Source organism: Octodon degus, unplaced genomic scaffold (genome assembly GCF_000260255.1).
Source record: "Octodon degus isolate 3935 unplaced genomic scaffold, OctDeg1.0 scaffold00001, whole genome shotgun sequence".
Taxonomy (NCBI): Eukaryota; Metazoa; Chordata; class Mammalia; order Rodentia; family Octodontidae; genus Octodon; species Octodon degus.
This window is the reverse complement of record NW_004524577.1, coordinates 38,362,790-38,380,312: the sequence shown is the minus strand read 5'-3', so window position 1 is coordinate 38,380,312 and position 17,523 is coordinate 38,362,790. Positions and strand designations below refer to the sequence as shown.

At 45.0% G+C, this 17,523-nt stretch overlaps 1 protein-coding gene across 1 annotated transcript in view; it reads right to left on the bottom strand.

Annotated features, from left to right (window-relative positions):
• Positions 1 to 12,033: 12,033 nt before the first annotated feature.
• The window catches only part of Dhx29 (DExH-box helicase 29), a 57,649-nt gene continuing 52,159 nt past the window's right edge, over positions 12,034 to 17,523 (bottom strand). The window contains exons 26-27 of the mRNA XM_004623223.2: positions 15,682 to 15,810; positions 12,034 to 12,299 (exon numbers count right to left, since the gene is read on the bottom strand). Coding sequence (XP_004623280.1) covers positions 12,244 to 12,299; positions 15,682 to 15,810 — 185 coding nt within the window. The 3' untranslated portion in view covers positions 12,034 to 12,243. The remainder of the gene's footprint in view (positions 12,300 to 15,681; positions 15,811 to 17,523) is intronic.

Sequence of the window (17,523 nt, the reverse complement as noted above, 5' to 3'; positions counted from 1 at the left end):
AGCATCTGTCTGTGACCCCTGCGAGAGCCCAAGGTGTGCAAGTGCAGGGAAAGGGAGAGACAAGGGCGCCTCAGAGGTGACGTTCTCTCGTCCTGTGAGCCTTCTTCTTGGGGTACCATAAAGACCCCCAATTCCTTAGCTGCTAGAAAAAGAGGAAAATCTTAGCCAAGCAAAGTGTCAGGGTGATGTTTCCTAATTCCAAGAGTCATTCAACAAGAGCTGAAATTATCTGTGAGCAGGAATTAAAAAAAAACAAACACCTTACCCCTCACACTCACGTGAATTTGAGCACACTGAACAGTATCTTGATGGATTTGGGATGCTTTTTTTCAAGAAAAGGAACTTTCTATGGAATGGGAGGAAAATGCAGAGATCTGCAATTCTACTCCAAGAGATGATGAAGGCCAGGGTCTTGCCTGATAATGTGTCCTCTATGTTGAGCCAGCTCCTGTGGTGACACCCCCTGAGGGTTTGGGAACCAATGTAGGCTGCGAAAGCCCTAAAAGTGTGATTGGTATGCAAAACGAGAATTCCTTTCTGGATCTGACTGTTCAACAGTCTGAACATTTAAACATATCCACTCTCAGAATGTGCTTCTTGGGGCTGGGGAGATAGCTCAGCGGTTTAAGCGCCTGCCTGACAAGCACAAGGACCGGGGTTTGATCCCTGGTACAGCATGCTGTGCCGGCTCTGGAACACCGGGAGCACCCTGTCGGCACTGAAACTGGGTGTGGTGTGTGCCTGTAATCCCAGCACTGGGGAGGCTGAGACAGGACTATGAGTCTGAACTGTACAGTAAGACCCTGTACCAAAAGAATAAATAAATAAATGTACCTCTTGTTTTAATGACCTCTTTTAACACAGAAGTTACCAAAATATTTTTGTAGAAGTATAATCAATGTTTTATGAATGTCTACACTTTCAATCAAAGGAGGCACCCATGGATCAATAAAGAATCTCTTTTTTTTAATACAGGATCTTGCTACACAGTTGAGACTCGTAGTATTCTCCTGTCTCAGCCTCCACTATGGGGTGTGCATTGCCTCGCCCTGTTTGAGAGCCAGATGCGGTACTAGAGATCGAACTCGGAACTTTGAGTTTTCTAAGCATGCATTTAGACCACCGGGCTATCTTCCCAGCCTCAAAAATCTTTACTTCCTGCAGCCAAGGATGTATCTTACTCAGGGGAAAATGCAGAAGTGTGGTGCCCTGCGGGCCATGGTGGTATTTATACCAGTTTCCACAGCTGGTTGCCTTGATGCCTTCGTAGGAGAAGGCAAAGAATATATTTCTGTCTCTACCGTAGATAATCTGGGAGGCACAATGGCTCTTTATCTTCTTAGACTAATGAACCCACCCAATGGAAAACCCTGTGAATTTGTTATGCAAATCACAAAGCACGTGCAGATGTTGAGGGCGGGGCAGTCATTCAGTGTGAGCGGGGTGGACATCCCCCAATGCCAAAAGCATGTGTTGATGCGATCAAGTCTGTATCAGTATTTAGAATATTTAACATAAACAACCTCTGAATTTCTCTTGCAGCTGTTAAAGGAGAGCAGGACCAGGATGCTGTGGCCTTGGATATCACTGTGACTTTGGGTGGAGGCCTTGAATGTCATTCAGTTCAAAACTGCCGTAGGGGCTGCAATGGAAAGTTTGGAGACCTCCTTAGGTATTAATGTCGAGAGAAGCCATTTTCTTCCTGTCTGAACCACCTCAGTTTTCCAGCTTGTGATCTTAAGCCTCTGTAGCCTCAATGGAGAATTTTTATTTATTTTTTTTTTAAATGCAGAACTTTTGATGATGTGAAAAGTGGGAGTTCCCTACAATGTTGTTGGTTAAATTAGGTAGTTCATTGACAAAGCTTTAAGATTATCTAAAAATATTTGAGCCCGGTGTGGAGACTGCCGCACTAGTTCGCCGCCCTCTAAAAATATTTGAAAGTATACCAGATATGGTTGAATTGAGTCACCTGACACTTAGAAGATGTGTCATTTGGTTAAAATGTTTCATTAAAGGGAACCATTTTCTTTCTTTTTTAATTCTTTAATTATTTTATTTTAATTTTTTGACCAGCGGGGATCAAACTACAGTCCCCTATGCCTGCCTAAGCTTGCCTAAGCAAGCACTTTAGACCCCTGAGCTATCTTGCCAGCCCCAATTTTCTTTCTTTTTTGTTTTCCACGTACAAGTTTAGTGATATCAGCCATACAGGTATCAGTAATGTCAGTGACAGGGAGCAGTGTCGTGTGCACAGCAGGACAGTACTGCTAACATTCCAACTGGTTCCCTACTCCAGGGGGCTTGGGGATAGTCAGACCCTTTCTCCTTCGCTCTCCCCTCAGCTCTCTGGGTTCTCATGAAGACCCACTTGCATTTGGTGGAGAGGTTCCCGCTCCACTCTACAGTGCCTCTGCGGCCTGGTCCACAGGCTGGTTCTGTTCAGTGCACCTTCCTGGAGACGGCTGAGCTAAGGTAGCTGACTGGGTACTTTTGAGGTGTGGAGTCTTTGTCAGGAACAGAGGCCCTTTGTTAATCCAAGAAATCCCAAGACTGCAGGCAGACAGCTGAGCCCCTGGGTGCTCTTTCTCTGAGTCTGATTTCTGGGAAATCTCCACACAGGGAGGGGACAGGAAAGCAGCTCAGCACTGCAGAGGGACAGCAGTGTTGCACTCAGGCCTCCGCACACTGTAGATCCAGCTGAGCAAGGATGCAGTCTTGGTTATACTCCCGGGTCCTTGGCCCCAACTCTCAGTGCCTGCCACCTGCCGCTCCTCAGAGTGGTACGTCAGTGGTGCTGTCACCTTGGCAGAGGCTGGAAGTTGTCCATTTTGTCAGAGCCAAACTTCACCTCTCAGTTGCACAAATCAAGGTATCTCCTGGAGCAGTGGGCTGCTGCGAGGACCCGCTGGGAGCCCAGGACGCTCCTGCGCAGAGGTGCTGCTGCTTCCCCTGGGTACTTGCTCGCTGAGGCCCCACATCCACCGATGCCCCCTTCCCACTACCACGTGAGGACTCGTGGAATGGTTTTCATCATTGGGAATTATGGTGACAGAATTGAAATCCACCAGGAACAAGATTGCATCTGGAAACTTTCACATCTTTGGCTACTGAAAGGAAAAATATGATGTAACGTTATGCTAACTATGGGCTAGTTTCTTACAGTGGAAGATCCTCCGCAATTCTAACACAGGCAAGTACTTTACTCAGTTACTGTACCCTGTACACTATTGATTTTTAAGACACAGTTTTCTGCAGAATCTTTTTTAGCCTACAAAAACCACAGATGGAGCAACACCTGCCTTCTTAGAGAAGGATCCTGAGAGTGAGTGGATCTTAAAGAGCGGCATTGCTTAATTGTAAAGCTGAGGTGGCTCTGCTGGAAGATCTTTTGACAGAAGCCTCCGTGATGGTCACCTTGAACTGCCTGCGGTTTCAACAAGAAAGCATCAAAGCTAAAACAAAAGCCAAAACGGATGGCACCTGACGCTGCACCCTGCAGAGAGGAGGATGCTGTGAGCTGACCTGGCAGAAGGCAGCCGGTCGGTGAGAGAGGTTTCTTCCCTCTGTCAAGCCCTTTCATAAAAGTACCTGGTTAGGGTCCTCAGAGGACAGAATCAATAGAAAACATAGGATAATTATGCCCAGGGATTTATCGTGCAGCTTGCAGATCAGCGCTGGGAGAGTCCACAGCAGCCATCTGTGCGCAGGAGCTGGGGACCCAGCAGCTGCTCAGCCCGAGAAATGGAAGCTGCGGAACAAGGGGGATTAAGGATGCAGCGCCAGGCTGCAGACAAAGACCTGGAAACTCGAGCTGGGCCTGGCGGGCACACCTGCAACCCCAGCGCTGGCTGGCGCAGGAGCACTGCTGTGAGTTGGAGGCCAGCCCGGGCTACACAGCGAGTTTAACACCATCCTGACTGTATAGAGACCCTGTAGTGTGTGTGTGTGTGTGTGTGTGAGACAGAGACAGAGACAGAGACAGAGACAGAGAGACAGAGAGACAGAAACAGAACTGGAAACCCTGTGGAGAGCCCCTGGTATGAGTCTACTTTGGAAAACTAAAAACCTGGAACCTGACGTCCAAAGTCAGCAGCAGAAGACATGCCTACTAAAGCAGGCTGGTGCTTTTCAAAAAAGTGCCAACTTTACCCTCCCTTTCATCTAAATTACAAGTCCATTGTTGGTGTCACCCCCACTGGGGTGGGTCTCCCCCTCGGTTTGTCCCCCTGCAGGCCGGTGATCTCTGGGAACATCCCCCAGATATGCCCAGAGCTGTGCTCCACGGTCAGTCCAGGAAGGAGCTGCCCACAGGGCCAGAGCTGGTTGCCCTTTCTTGTGATCAACCTTGGAGATTCTGTGGTGTGTTTTAGTGAGGCAGGCAAGATCCCCTTGCTCACTGATGGGGGTGGGGGGTGGGGGTGGGGCTTCTGGCCTGATCACCTCTTAAAAGCCCCACACTTTCAAATCAGCAAGTGGACAGAATAAAACAGGTTCTGGGTACTCTGGGAATAAAACTGTGACTTTGCATATGACATGAATTTGGCTCTTGTTATGACTCTTGGATATATTGGTAAACACAAGGGACACCATTCCTTATGAGCTGGGAGACAGCCATCTACCGGCTGGAGCATGGAGAGGGTCAGGGGCCAGCTGCAGCACTAAAATGGTTAGTGAGAAAAGATTCAGCGCAAAAGGGAAGCTTGAGCGGATGCCCCTGGAAACAGCCTCAATGTCCAAGAAAGCAGCCCAGCACAAAATCCTGAGGCATGGGAGACCTGGGGGGGGTAGAAAGCAAGGAGGCCACTGTGGCAGGCACAGGAGTGAGGTTAGGAATGGCAGGTGAAGTCAGGTGACAAAGGTAGACCCTTGGGACTTCCCTGGGCTGCACCCTGTAGGTGAGGTTGCACTTCACGTTAAGGCAGATTTTAATCATCACCGCAGCCATATGGGGCAAGTATAATTATTGTTCCCTTGTTTTCAAATGAGAGAACAAATTCAGACAGGTGAAAAGCTTGCTTGAAGATACAGCAGCTACTAAGAGTAATATTCAGGACTTAAAATCCAGTTCTGTCATTCCAGTGGGACATTTACCCCTTGCTGTTCTATACATATTAAATGACAGTGGAGGACCAAGGGAGAGTCACTGCTTGGGAAAGAAAGGGAAGCTGGGAGGATAAAACCACTTCTCCCCCCTGTGCAGGAAGGAGCTGCCCACAGGGCCAGAGCTGGTTGCCCTTTCTTGTGATCAACCTTGGAGATTCTGTGGTGTGTTTTAGTGAGGCAGGCAAGATCCCCTTGCTCAAATATTTTATTTATTTGTTTATTTATTTAGAACTGGAGATTGAATTCTGGCCCTTGCGCTTGCCAGGAAAATGCTTATTCCACTGAGCCATCTCCCCGGCCCAAAGGCAGACCCGGGACTCGAACCTACGAACTCGCGCTGTAGAGCCTAATGTGTAAACCGCTACTCTATCTCTCCAGCTTATTTATTTTTTTGAGACAGATCTTGCTATATAATTCAGGCTGGGGGCCAGGGAGATGGCTCAGTGGAATAAGTGTTTCCCTGGCAAGCTCAAGGGCCTGAGTTCAATCCCCGGTTCCACCAAAAAAATACTAATTCAGACTGGCCTTGAGCTCACTGTCTTCCTGCCCCTGCCTCCCACATGCTGGCATTATAGTCCTGTGCCACCATATCTTTGCTGCTCAAACAGAGTGTTGGTTCTGGATGGATTCATTTACACCATCTGAAGAGGGCACTTTCCTAAATCTAGCAGCCTGACGAAGTGAAGAGAAGCCTCCAAAAGCAGCTGGCTGCAGGAGCAAGGGAAGCTGCTGGCTTTCTTCCTGAGTCATAACTCATAGCTGTAGGGGGATCTGTTGGCCTCTCACTGAGATCTGTTGCACCCGGGGAGAAACAGCAGCAGGAATGAGGAACAGACAAGGAGACAAGAGCTGGGTCAGGTGGTGGCCCATCTGCCTGGTTGGTGAGACGAGCCCCAGAACAGTAATAAGCGCCTTTATTTATACTTTCACAAAGTGCAAGACTCAAGGTTGCTTAGTGACTAACAAACAGCCCACGATGTCCAGGCAGGGTGTTTTCTTGTCTGCTCTAGCAGTGCAGCCTCATCCCGCCTTCCCGCGTAGGACTGAGTTCAGCTCCTGCGGCTCCCACACAGAGCTCCCAGGAGGGCAGCTTGTCTTTCCCTTCTATTCCACGTGCAAACATGGACTTCACATGAAGGAGCAGAACTATGACAAGCCACCCCAGGAAGCTCTCCAAGGGTTCCGCAGCTACCAGGATGTCTGTGGACCTGGGTCCTGTCGTCACCTCATGCTGTTCCTCTGCGTCCAGTATTTAACAAGTACCGAGGAAGAGCAGGCCTTTCTCTAGGTTTGCAGGAGCAGAGAAGATGCAGAAGGCACGTGTTTGCGGACAGCAAGGGCAGAAGCTGGATAAATAATATTAGAAGTGAATTCTATGCACAGATTTCAAAGTGTGGCAGCCTCGGGTGTGAAGAGGGCAACCTGGCATTGCTGTGGCTGCCGTCCCCTTTGAAGAGCATCCTTTTTTATCTGGGGCAAGCGTTTCCAAGTCAAAATATCAATCTACTAGTGTGTGCATTGCTTCCATTTCTAGGTCAGTGTTTGGAGAACAACATTTGCTAGTGGATGGTGGTCCTGCACCGTAGAGGCCAGGGACATAGCTCATCAGCACAGCTCCTGCCTGGCAAGGGCAAGGTCATGAGTTCGGTTTCCGGTACGAAGCTGAGTGTGGTGGCACATGCCTGTAATCCCAGCACTTCGGAGGTTGGAGTAGGAGGATCACCCCATGTTTATGGATAACTCAGTCTGACTCTCCCAGAGAAGTAACTTTTCCAGCATCTCATCACACCTCTGCTGAACCCTTCAGAGAGTAGGAACAAACTTGCTGATGAATCAGTTGTGGGGAAGGCAGACCAGGGCTTCAAAGTAACTATTATAAGTCTGTTATAGAAAACAGAGAAGCTCGATGAACTGGGCAAGCAGAATTCCATCAGAGAATGTAAGTCTATAAAAATAAGCAAATGGCATGTGAGAACTGAAAGCGTATCTTAAATTGAATATTCATTGGGTAGATTTAACAGCAATTTGGTTATAGCAAAAGACTGGATCAGTGAGCCCTAAGAGAAATCAATAAAATTACCTAAACTGAATGAGGAAAAATACTAAGGCAAAAAGCACAGAGTACTAAAACAACATAAGGGACACATGCACTCTAACATGCCTGCACCTGGAACTCGGCTCCATGATTGAGTTCCGTCATAGGATATGACTTCAAGAGGGTTTGTGTCTCCTCAAAGATCTGTGTGTTGGAGAGCTGATCCTCAGGTGGTGGAATAGGGGACATGTGGACCTTTAAGGGTCAAGCTTAATGGGAAGCTTTGTCATTAGGGGTAAACTAATCTTACAGCTTTAGCCTCCCCAGTAGCTGGGCTATAAGACAAAGGCCCCAAACTGTTGTCATTAGCGGAGTCCCCCATCCTTTGTTCCTGGCGAGAGATGTAATCACTTGCTTGCTCTTACACATTGCTAGCAACAGCCTTCACCAGAGAGCCTGTACCATGCCACTGGACTCTAAACCTCCAAAACTGCGAGCTAGATGAGCCTGTTTCTTCACAAGTAGTCTGTAGGAAGCATTTTGGTAGAGTGAGGCAGTGCTGACTACTACACTGTCCGTGAATTGGAGAGGAGCAGGAGAACTGTTCAGGGGTAGTGTTTGGAGACTTGGTGCTTCAGAGGCCCTAAAAACTGAGAGGAAAGGGCTGTGAGAGAGCTCAGTGGACTAAGCACCTGCTTTGGCAAGCGCAGGGACCAGGATTCAATCCCTGGTCCTGTATGTGGGCCAGCCCTGCCCCTGGGGCATGTTGAGCCAGCAACTGAGTCCAAGTGTGGTGGCCCACGCCTGTAATCCCAGCGCTGGGGAGGCTGAAAACAGGAGGATCACTACAACCCTGTACCAAATATATAAAATGAAAAAAAAAGAAAAATAGTCAAACAGCTCAGTGAACTCCAAGTAGGATGAATATTTTAAAAATTAATCTAACCATATTATAGTCAAATTGTTGGTAATTGATCAATTCTTAAAAGCTGGCCAGTGTTTGGGGGAAGAGACTATGTATTAACCTTCAAAAGAGCAACAAGAATGCTGTTGCTTTGCTCAGTATAAGCATGGTTTGTGTTTGCTTCTGGGACAGTCAGAGACTTAAAAGCCATTTTTGCTACAAAGTATGGCTCTCCCCTTCAGCCTCCAGTTACCTAACAAATTCCTAAAAGCACAACAAAGTTTGACCTGTTTTTTTGTTACTATAAATTGTGGGCCAAATCTCTTCTCAGGTGTGTATACAGAGATGTGAAACAAGGTTGCTGAGCCCTAACTGTACATAATCCCCTCTCACTCGAGAGACATTGAGGACCCTGGGAGCGGGACCCCAGGGACCCTCAGCTGGACCAGAAGCCTCCCGCCATTGTCCTAAACATGCGATGTCCTGGATTTCACAAAAGGCAAAGCCCCAGGTGACAGAGACAAGAGTTCCCTGGGAATGCAGCCATTCCCCAGCCACAAAGATTCCAGAACTACAGGACTGAGACAAGGATCACCAGAAGCCCAGCCCCCCAACAGCTCCTTAAAAGCTGGCCTCCTGCCTTGACCACTGGGCCAGTGTGAACCCCTGTATCAGTGCGCTGCCTCCTAGCTCACCTCTACCTTTCCAATTAAACCCTTTCCCTGTTTTTTATGAAAAGAACAATAAAACTAGCAGTGGGCATTTAACAGAACTCATGAAAGCCAACATACCATGGAACGACATCTTTAAAATGCTAAAAATAAAATGCCAACCTAGAATTCTGTCCAGTGAAAATATCCATTGGAAATGTCTAAAAAACAAAACTAAAAAGAGCTCATGATGCTAATACTTACAATACATGTCCCTTGGTGGTGAATTCCCCTAGTTTTCATATGCCTAAAATATCTTCACTTGCCTAAATCAACCCTCCAACAAAATGCCGTGACTCTGGCCTGAGGAGGGCTAGCCCGAGCAGAGACGCCGTACAAAACCCAGGAAGCCCGTGTGCAGGTTGTCGTGGACTCCACACTTGTTCTCGAGAGCCTGTTGTACACTTATTCATCTGAGTCTCACAAGCCCTTCCACTGTCACCAAGTGTGCGGGGCTTCGGACTTCCTGAATTGCCACCTCACCCAAATTGCTCTGAAAGGGAGATGCGGCCATCAGGAAAAAAGAAATCCAGCAGTATTTCCTTAGCCTGTTGATGGTATTCCGGAGAACTGTGTGAGGCAGACGTGGTGACCACTACACTACGGGAACAGCCTCTTGAGTACTGTGGCTGGCTGCAACCGTCATCAGGTGGCAATCGCCCTGCTTCAGGAACTCTCCCCTCAGCTTAATAAGATGGTCCTCTCCTGCCCCTCCTTTATTCATGCAGCATTCATTGCCTGAATGTGTCAGCTGTGCTGAGTACATATAAGTGAAACACTGTCTCACCATGTCTTTGGCCCACTGTCTCTCTAGTCCATAATCTAGTGAGACAAAACGGAAAGCAGAAGGTAGAGGCTGAGGAAAGATTTGGAGTAATGTGACTAAAATGGACAGTGTGCTTCAGGAAAGTCTGATAGAAAACCCAGCGAGTGTACGATAGCAGAGCTTACGAATCAAAGTTCAAAGGACCGCTTAGCACCTTCCTGGAATTCCACAAGACACCAGTGTGCAGGAGCACCCTGCACTGTGAGAAGTGGGAGTGGAGAAATGAGGGAGCAAGGTCTACAGTCATCAGAGATTTGTAGGTCATATCCAGAAAGTTATGTAATGGAGTAGGGGGTGGTGGCGTCTGCCTGTAATCCCAATACCTTCATTGGTTTTTTTTTTGGGGGGGAGGGTACCAAAGATCGAGCTCACGACCTTGCGCTTGCCAGGCAGTTGCTTATGCCGCTGGACTATCTCCTCAGCAATCTCAACACTTCGGAAGCTGAAGCAAACTCGAGGTCAGCCTGGCCACGTGGCAAGTTTGGGGCCAGCCTGAACTACATAATGTGACTCTGACACCCCAAATAAAAGGAGAAATGATTCTATTTCAGAAAGGTAAATGCTGGAGTTCTAGACCCACGATGCCTCCGCGCTTCTGTGTGATCGCAGATGGGTTATTTCACCTCTCCGTGCTGGCTTCACTTGTAAAACGGGACTAACATAGCACCTACCCTAGAGCTGTTGGATGCGTCGACGGACAAGCCATGGGAGGCACGCAAGGACGGTCACACTGCACTCAGGACTCCCGCGCCTCCCCGCAGCCCAAGGCGCGCTCGGCCTGGCTCTGGCTGCTGTCTTCTCTAAAGACAGGAGTGGCAGCGACTACAAGCCAGTCACACGGGACTGCTTGCTCTGAGTTCCCTTGTCACTCCGCGCCGCAGAAACCTAACAGTCGGAAGCGCTGGTCAGTAGTCCCTTTCGCTTCCATCTGCAACGTTAAGGTTTTGGCTTTGATTCACTTGATAATAGTAACTATATGTGTTCCTAGTAATTGAACTCAGTTTCTATTAAATTCTAATCTTTTGTCCTTCAGGTATAGTTTCTACACTTGATCTCAAAAGGGCAATATTTGAAGTTTCTTAGCGAGCTGTTGATAGAAAATGAGAAGGAAATCCCTCTGAGTAACCAAAATAGTTTCAAAAGATAGGAAGGCAAGCAGGACTGTTGTAGTTTGGCTGCCCTAAAATGTCCTAGGGGCTCATGCGTCCCGAGGTGGCGCCTTTGGAAGACAGACGTGAGGATTAAATCACTGCATCAATCCTCTGATAGGTTTAACTGATGGGTTTTGGGAAGTGATAAACTTAGGAACCTGGGTCTCAGTGGAGGGAGCTCGTGGGGGCGTGACCCGAGGGCGTGCACCTTGTCCTTGTCCCTGCAGCCTTCCCCACCCCCCAACCCCCACCTTCCCTGCTTCCTGGCTTCCAAGAGAAACTTCCCTCAGCGCATCCTTCTGCTGTGCTCCTGCCCCACCTCAGGTCTGAAGGTGATGAAGCCAGCTCACCCTGGACTCAAATGCTGATACGGAGCAGGTAAAACTTTCCTTAAGTGAATTTATCTCAATCATTTTTTCACAGGGACGGGAAACAGAGATCGGTGAAGAATATCTACAGCCTGGCATGGTGGTGCGTGCTGCTACTTGGGAATCTGGGGCAGAAGGATTATGAGTTTGAGGTCAGCCTCGGTGACTTCATGAGACTCTGTTAAAGATGGATAGACAGAGGAAGGAAGGAAGGAAGGAAGGAAGGAAGGAAGGAAGGAAGGAAAGAAAGAAAAATCATCTATGCATTCATTAATTATGTCAAGGCTACTAAATTTACTAATACAATTGTAGGTACAGAAAAGGTTCAAAAGTGGCTTCCAAGCTCTGGTCTGAGGAAAATGGTGCAAGCCAAGGCTGCCGGCAGCGTTCGCCCTCTTACCTGCCCTCTGGTGCTGATTTCTGTTTTTTGAATGTCACTAAAATAGTGGCCCCTAGTAATGCTGCACTGAGTTTCTGATTTTGATTATCAAATGTTAAATAACTGACCTATGAGGTTTTTCTTTTTCATGGAAGTTTAGTTATTGTTTCTGGAGCTCATTTTCATATATATATATATATATATATATATATGTATATGTATTTTGTGCAGGGTTTCACTATACAGCTCAGACTCGGAGTGAGCCTCCTGTTTTCAAGCTAGGGTCACAGGCATGCGCCACCACACCTGAACTTGGGGCACCAGCTCAGTGCATGCACAGGCAGGACCACCACGGCATGTGGTGCCGGGGACTGAATGGCAGTCCCTGCACTTGCCTAAGCAGGCATTTTCACTTTTAAGTCAAAACGGTTTCCCAATGTTGGAGGGTGGGGCTGCACAGGGAACCGCACGCCAGGTGACAGATACTAGACACAGGCCTTACCCCAAGGCACACAGGGATAAGCGAAAAACGGATGATACCAAAGTATTTATTGTAAATGTAGTGGCAAATATACTGAGAGTAATCATTAAAAAGGAACTAGAAAATCACACATGTTCAAATATGTGCTTCTTTCCTGCCACCTCTTAGGTTCCGGCTAGTACCAGCATTTTAGGTAAGAAAACTCTCTGATGGTCCACGTCCACATATTTTCACGATTGTATTTTCAGCTGAATTTTAAAGCAGGTGATCATAGATTTCAGTATCAATTGCTGTTCTCCATCTTTATCAATTCTGTAATGATCTGGAGAATCTTGTCATCTGAGTGAAAGAAAATAAAGCCATGAATAATACAGCACTGATTCGTTTTCTTTTCTTTTTTTATAAACATTGCATTTTTAAAAAATTTTATTTATTTGTGTGTGTGTGTGTGTGTGTGTGTGTGTGTGTGTGGCCAGCTCAACCCACCAGGGGGCGGGGCTGGCTGGCATGTGGTGCTGGGGGATCGAACCGTGGTCCCTGTGATTTGCTAAGCTAGTTCCAAGTAGGTGCCTTAGACCACTGAGCCATCTCACCAGCCCCAGTGATTCGTTTTCTAATGTATACACATGCAAACAAGAAATATACTTCATTAAGATTTTCTTAAAGTATTAACACCAGCAATATTCACTTTAGATGCCTATAAAACATTAATTTTTGCCCTAAAATATTATATTAATTATTGTTACACCTATTTTAATAGCATTAACATTTTGGGGAAAAAAAGTCAGCATTGATGTATAAATGGGCTAAGGCCCAAAGCGTTTATGGGATACAAAGTGTTACTTGCTTACGAGGAATCACTTGGAGGCTCTCCTGCGTCCTGCTGGTCTTCGGAGCATGGCAGGATTTCCACAGAACAGGCAAGGAACAACTGTATCAGTTTTTGCACACTCAATCCAAAGAGAGCAAAGCACTCTAACAGGGAGATTGGAGTGTCAATGTCAGAGTTCTGGTGTCCTGGGGGAGGTGTCAATGGGGGAAGGAATGGACCCTTCTGCACAACAAAGGGCTCTAAGGTCAACTGACTTCACAAACAGAGCGCGTGTGAGGCTGTATGTGCCAACGTGCTGTCCTTAACAGCCACTTCCACACAGCTGCTCCAAAACCACGACTTCCTAAAATCCTCACAATCACTTTTTCAGGAAGCTGTCATTACCTGGGCTACAACACTGAATTACGACACTTGTAGTGGTTTCAGTGCTGTTGGTTTGCAATGGGCATTTGGACAACCAAGTTGGGACCACTGGCTTTGCGGGCTACAGTATAATTTTAAAAAGGAAAGGAAAAAAAGATAGGAAAGGGGGAACAGAGATCACTTGTGAGAAGTGGAACAATGTCATTCCAAAAAAAAAAAAAAAAAAAATCATGCTTTTTAATCTGAGGAAGACAGTGAAAAAAAGCCTAACAGCAAAGTGCAGTTACTTCTCAAAGCTCAGAGAGGCAATCACAATATTCTTTATATGGTAAGTCCAGAGACAGAGGAAACTAATGTATTTTATCTTCCTTCCCAAGTCCAAAGCAACTTTTGCTTTCTCTTTTATGGGAAAAAGAAACACTGAAATAATTTTAAAATTCATGTAAAAGTTAACAAATTCATTTGAAAGATAAGGTTCAACCTGTCCTTCATATAATACAATTCTAAAGGCTGAAGTTGTAATGCACGAAGCTCCCTAACAAGCTCGGAACCCTTAATTGGGATTTGGCTGAGACCTGATCTAAGTTTCTTGTGACATAAGGAAATCAACACAGCTCAACGTTATGCATTCAAAATTAGTTATGTAAACCGACACAGAGTGCGTCTTTGGGGCAGGACCACTTCCCAACTTGCCTGGTGGTGAGAATTAACTGAGGAGGAAGTTAGGCTATATTTGTCACATACAGTCATGAGGAACTCACTGATCAATTGTCAACATCCTTAAAAGCAGAAAAAACAAACTGAAGTCTTCAGGATGTGAGCCATGGGGTGAATACAGTGCTAATTAGAACTGTTTTCCTAAAACTTGATTTTAGTCAAGCCTGTAGGTTTAAGTGACTACCGTAGCAGCTTGTAGGAATTTCAGGAGCTACAAACTCATTCAATCAATGTCTACAGATGCAACCAACCAAATTCTACACGTGTGAAATTCCACCAGAAAAACCACCCCTTCAAAACTAATAAACTATTTAAAAAGGGGGATGGCAGTAGAGGGAAAGTGCTACTGAACAAAAAGCTGATAACCATAATCTGTCCATAGGCTCCACCTATAGACAAGATCAATAGGCTTTGGATCTTATTTTTTCAACTGTCTGAATGATTTTGTGGATTTGGCATGTAGGGAAAACTATCGCAGGCTAATTGGAAACTCAGGTGTCTACTTTAGATTTCTCCAGGGAAACGCAGTGGAGAAAACCTGCTGTGATAAGCCTCATAGAAAGTGGCCAATTTAAAAAAAATGATTACATTACTAAAAGGAATGAGTTTCAAAGGATGGTACTAATAGTTAGCAAAGTTGAGGCTCAGTTTTGAGTTGCTGTTTTTTGGAGACAGGGTCTTGCTATGTAGACAGGCTGGTCTCAAACATACAGCGACCTTCCTGCCTCAGCCTCTGGAGTGTGGGGATGACGGGCATGTGCCACCACTAGGTCATGCTCATGTTTTATCATCCCTTTTCTGTGCAGTGGCTAGGAGTGTAGAAGAGAAATTCAGAAGAGACAGTAGTAAACTAAAATCATCCTAAGAGAATACTTACTTTGTTTTTTTAAAATTTGTTTTCACAGCCAGAAGACTTCATTTATTTATTTTTTGTGGAACTGGGGATTGAACTCAGGCCCTTGCACTTACCAGGGAAGCGCTTACTCCACTGAGCTATCTCCCCAGCCCTGAGAATACTTACCTTGTGACTCCTGTAATCACCTATTGCCTGAGATTGATGGAATTTGGCCTAAAATACTGTACTAAATTTTAGAATCCCTTTTATTTTGTCTCTTTGACTGCGTGTCTGTGTGTTTACCTACTTACCTAATCTTTTGACAGGTCCTTGCTAAGTTGCCTATGCTGGCCTTGAACTCGGGAAATCCTCCTAATTCAGCCCCCCAAGTAGCTGGAATTACAGCTACGTGCCACTGTTCTTCACAAAATAATTTTTAATCATATATAATTTAGGAGTTCAGAGTGCCACTGTGCACTTCATATTAAATAACTTCTAAAATCTTAAAAGACTCTCTTAGAAAGGTTTTCTATGCACTGATGTACGTATGGATGTATACAAACATACAAAGTATATGTACGTATATACATTCCCAACTATGTAATAGTCCTTCGCTATTTCACGATTCAACTTTCACAGACTTACTGTTTTGAGGGTTTTCAAAGAATATTAATCTAAATTATTTATTGCAGATTTTTTGCTCTATTGCAGGATTCTGCAGTACCATACAGCATTCACATGTTAAAATTACATAGGTTTAAGAGTTTAGAAAATAGTTAAGAACATTAGAAGTGTTTTTAAAAGTGTGAGAAAGGTTTATAAGAGTGTGGGAACGGTTTATAAAGCCTTAATATATACAAATACTACAGTAAAGATAATGTCACCACTTCACTGATTTTCACTTACTGCGGGGGTGTCTGGAATGTAACCTCTGTGACAAGCGACGGACTGCTGTATTACAATTAAATACTTACTTTCAAGGGACATCTTTGGATTTTCAAGCTTTTTTCTTAAAACAGAATTGATGAGGACTCTTAGCTGCTTGAAAATGACAGCTATCTTTACAGGGGCCTGTGGAAAGGAGCCGGTGAGACAGAGAAAGTAACCCAGGGAAATAGGAATGTGTTTATTTTATTTATTTATGTTTTATTTTATTTTTTTATTAATTTTATTGAGAAATAGCAATGAGACAGTTTCAAAACCGATTAGTAGGACAGTTTCAATAATTAATACATTGCATATTGTTGTCTTCATAGTGGTTATCCATAGTATAAGATGCAGACATGATATCCTGTCCAAACCCTATTAATGCAAATCTTTCTTCTCACTGAATTAAGAGAAAGTAGCTGTATATCTATCCTAACTATTTTGTATATACAGATACAAAATGGTCCTTCATTTGTATCCCCTTTTTTTGTTTAGTTTTGTTAGATGGGTATTCCATGAATGTGTTTGAATAAATCAAGAAAAGCATGAATTTTACGTTTTACCTGCCTTAATTCATCTTGATTTTTAACATAAAATACAACAGAGTAAAATATGGGTAAATCATTCCTGGTAGCTAGGCTATACAAACTTCATGGTTTTCCTTTTAATTTGCTATCTCCAGAATAAAACAATGACTATTCCAATAACTCTGCTCTTATATAAACCTTATAGAGTCATGACTGAAGTTTTGGGGAGAAAAATTTTTTAACAGCCCTACTGAAGTATAACCTATGAACCATAAAAATGTGTGCTCATTGCTAAGGGTCTTTGTTTTTTCAGGGTCTCACTTAGTAGTGCAGACTGGCCTTGAACTCACTAGTACCCCAGGCTGACCTCGAACTCGCAGTCCTCCTGCCTCAGCCTCCCAAGTGCTAGAATTATAGGCCTATGCCCACCACGCCTGGCTTACAGGTTTCAATGACTTTAGTAAATTTCCAGAGTTGTACAGCCATTACCACAACCCAGCCATAGGACAGTTTCACCGCTCCAGATTCTCTACATAAAGCAAATACTGTAAGCTTTAAATTGCATATAAAACTCACCTTTCCAGTTCCAGACCCACACTATCATGGTACAGCGTAACAGAATGCACTATATTAGCTTACTGTAAGCTAATCAATATTGCTAGAGCTACAGAGAAAGAAGCTTATTACCAGAAATACAGTTTGGTCTAATTTATCCAAACAATGTGACAAAATTTATTAAAAGCTATGAATCTGGTCTTTGTATGTAGTAGAACAAGCAAGTGTTGGGGGTTGACAATCCGAGGTTTGAATTTTGCTCTACCAATATACAACCAATATAATCTAGGAAAGATATTTAATATCCCAATGTGCTTGAGAGATTTGATAAGAAAGGAAACCATAAAAATCATCTAACAAGGCTGTTAGGATATTACACTGGAGGGCTGGCCAAATAGTTCAACGATTAAAGCACCTGCAAGCAGGCTCAGGGGTCAGGGGGTTCGGTCCCTGGACCTGCTGTGCTGGTGCCAGTCCTGGCCCTGGGGGTGCAATTGAGACTGGGCGTGAGGGCATGCACCTGTAATCCCAGCTCTTGGGAGGCTGTAAACATGCAGATCACTACCAGTCTGACCTAGTAGTGAGATCCTGAACACCCTATATATCCTTCCCCCTGCCAAAAAAAGGATATTATATTAGATAATGCATATAAAATTGAAAACAATATAATTTTCAAATTTAATAGATTCAAAAGCATAAATATAATCAAGTCTTTTTTTTTTTTTTTTTTTTGGTGGTACCGGGGATTGAATTTGGGACCTTGAGCTTGCTAGGCAAGCGCTTATACGGCTGAGCTATCTCTCTGGC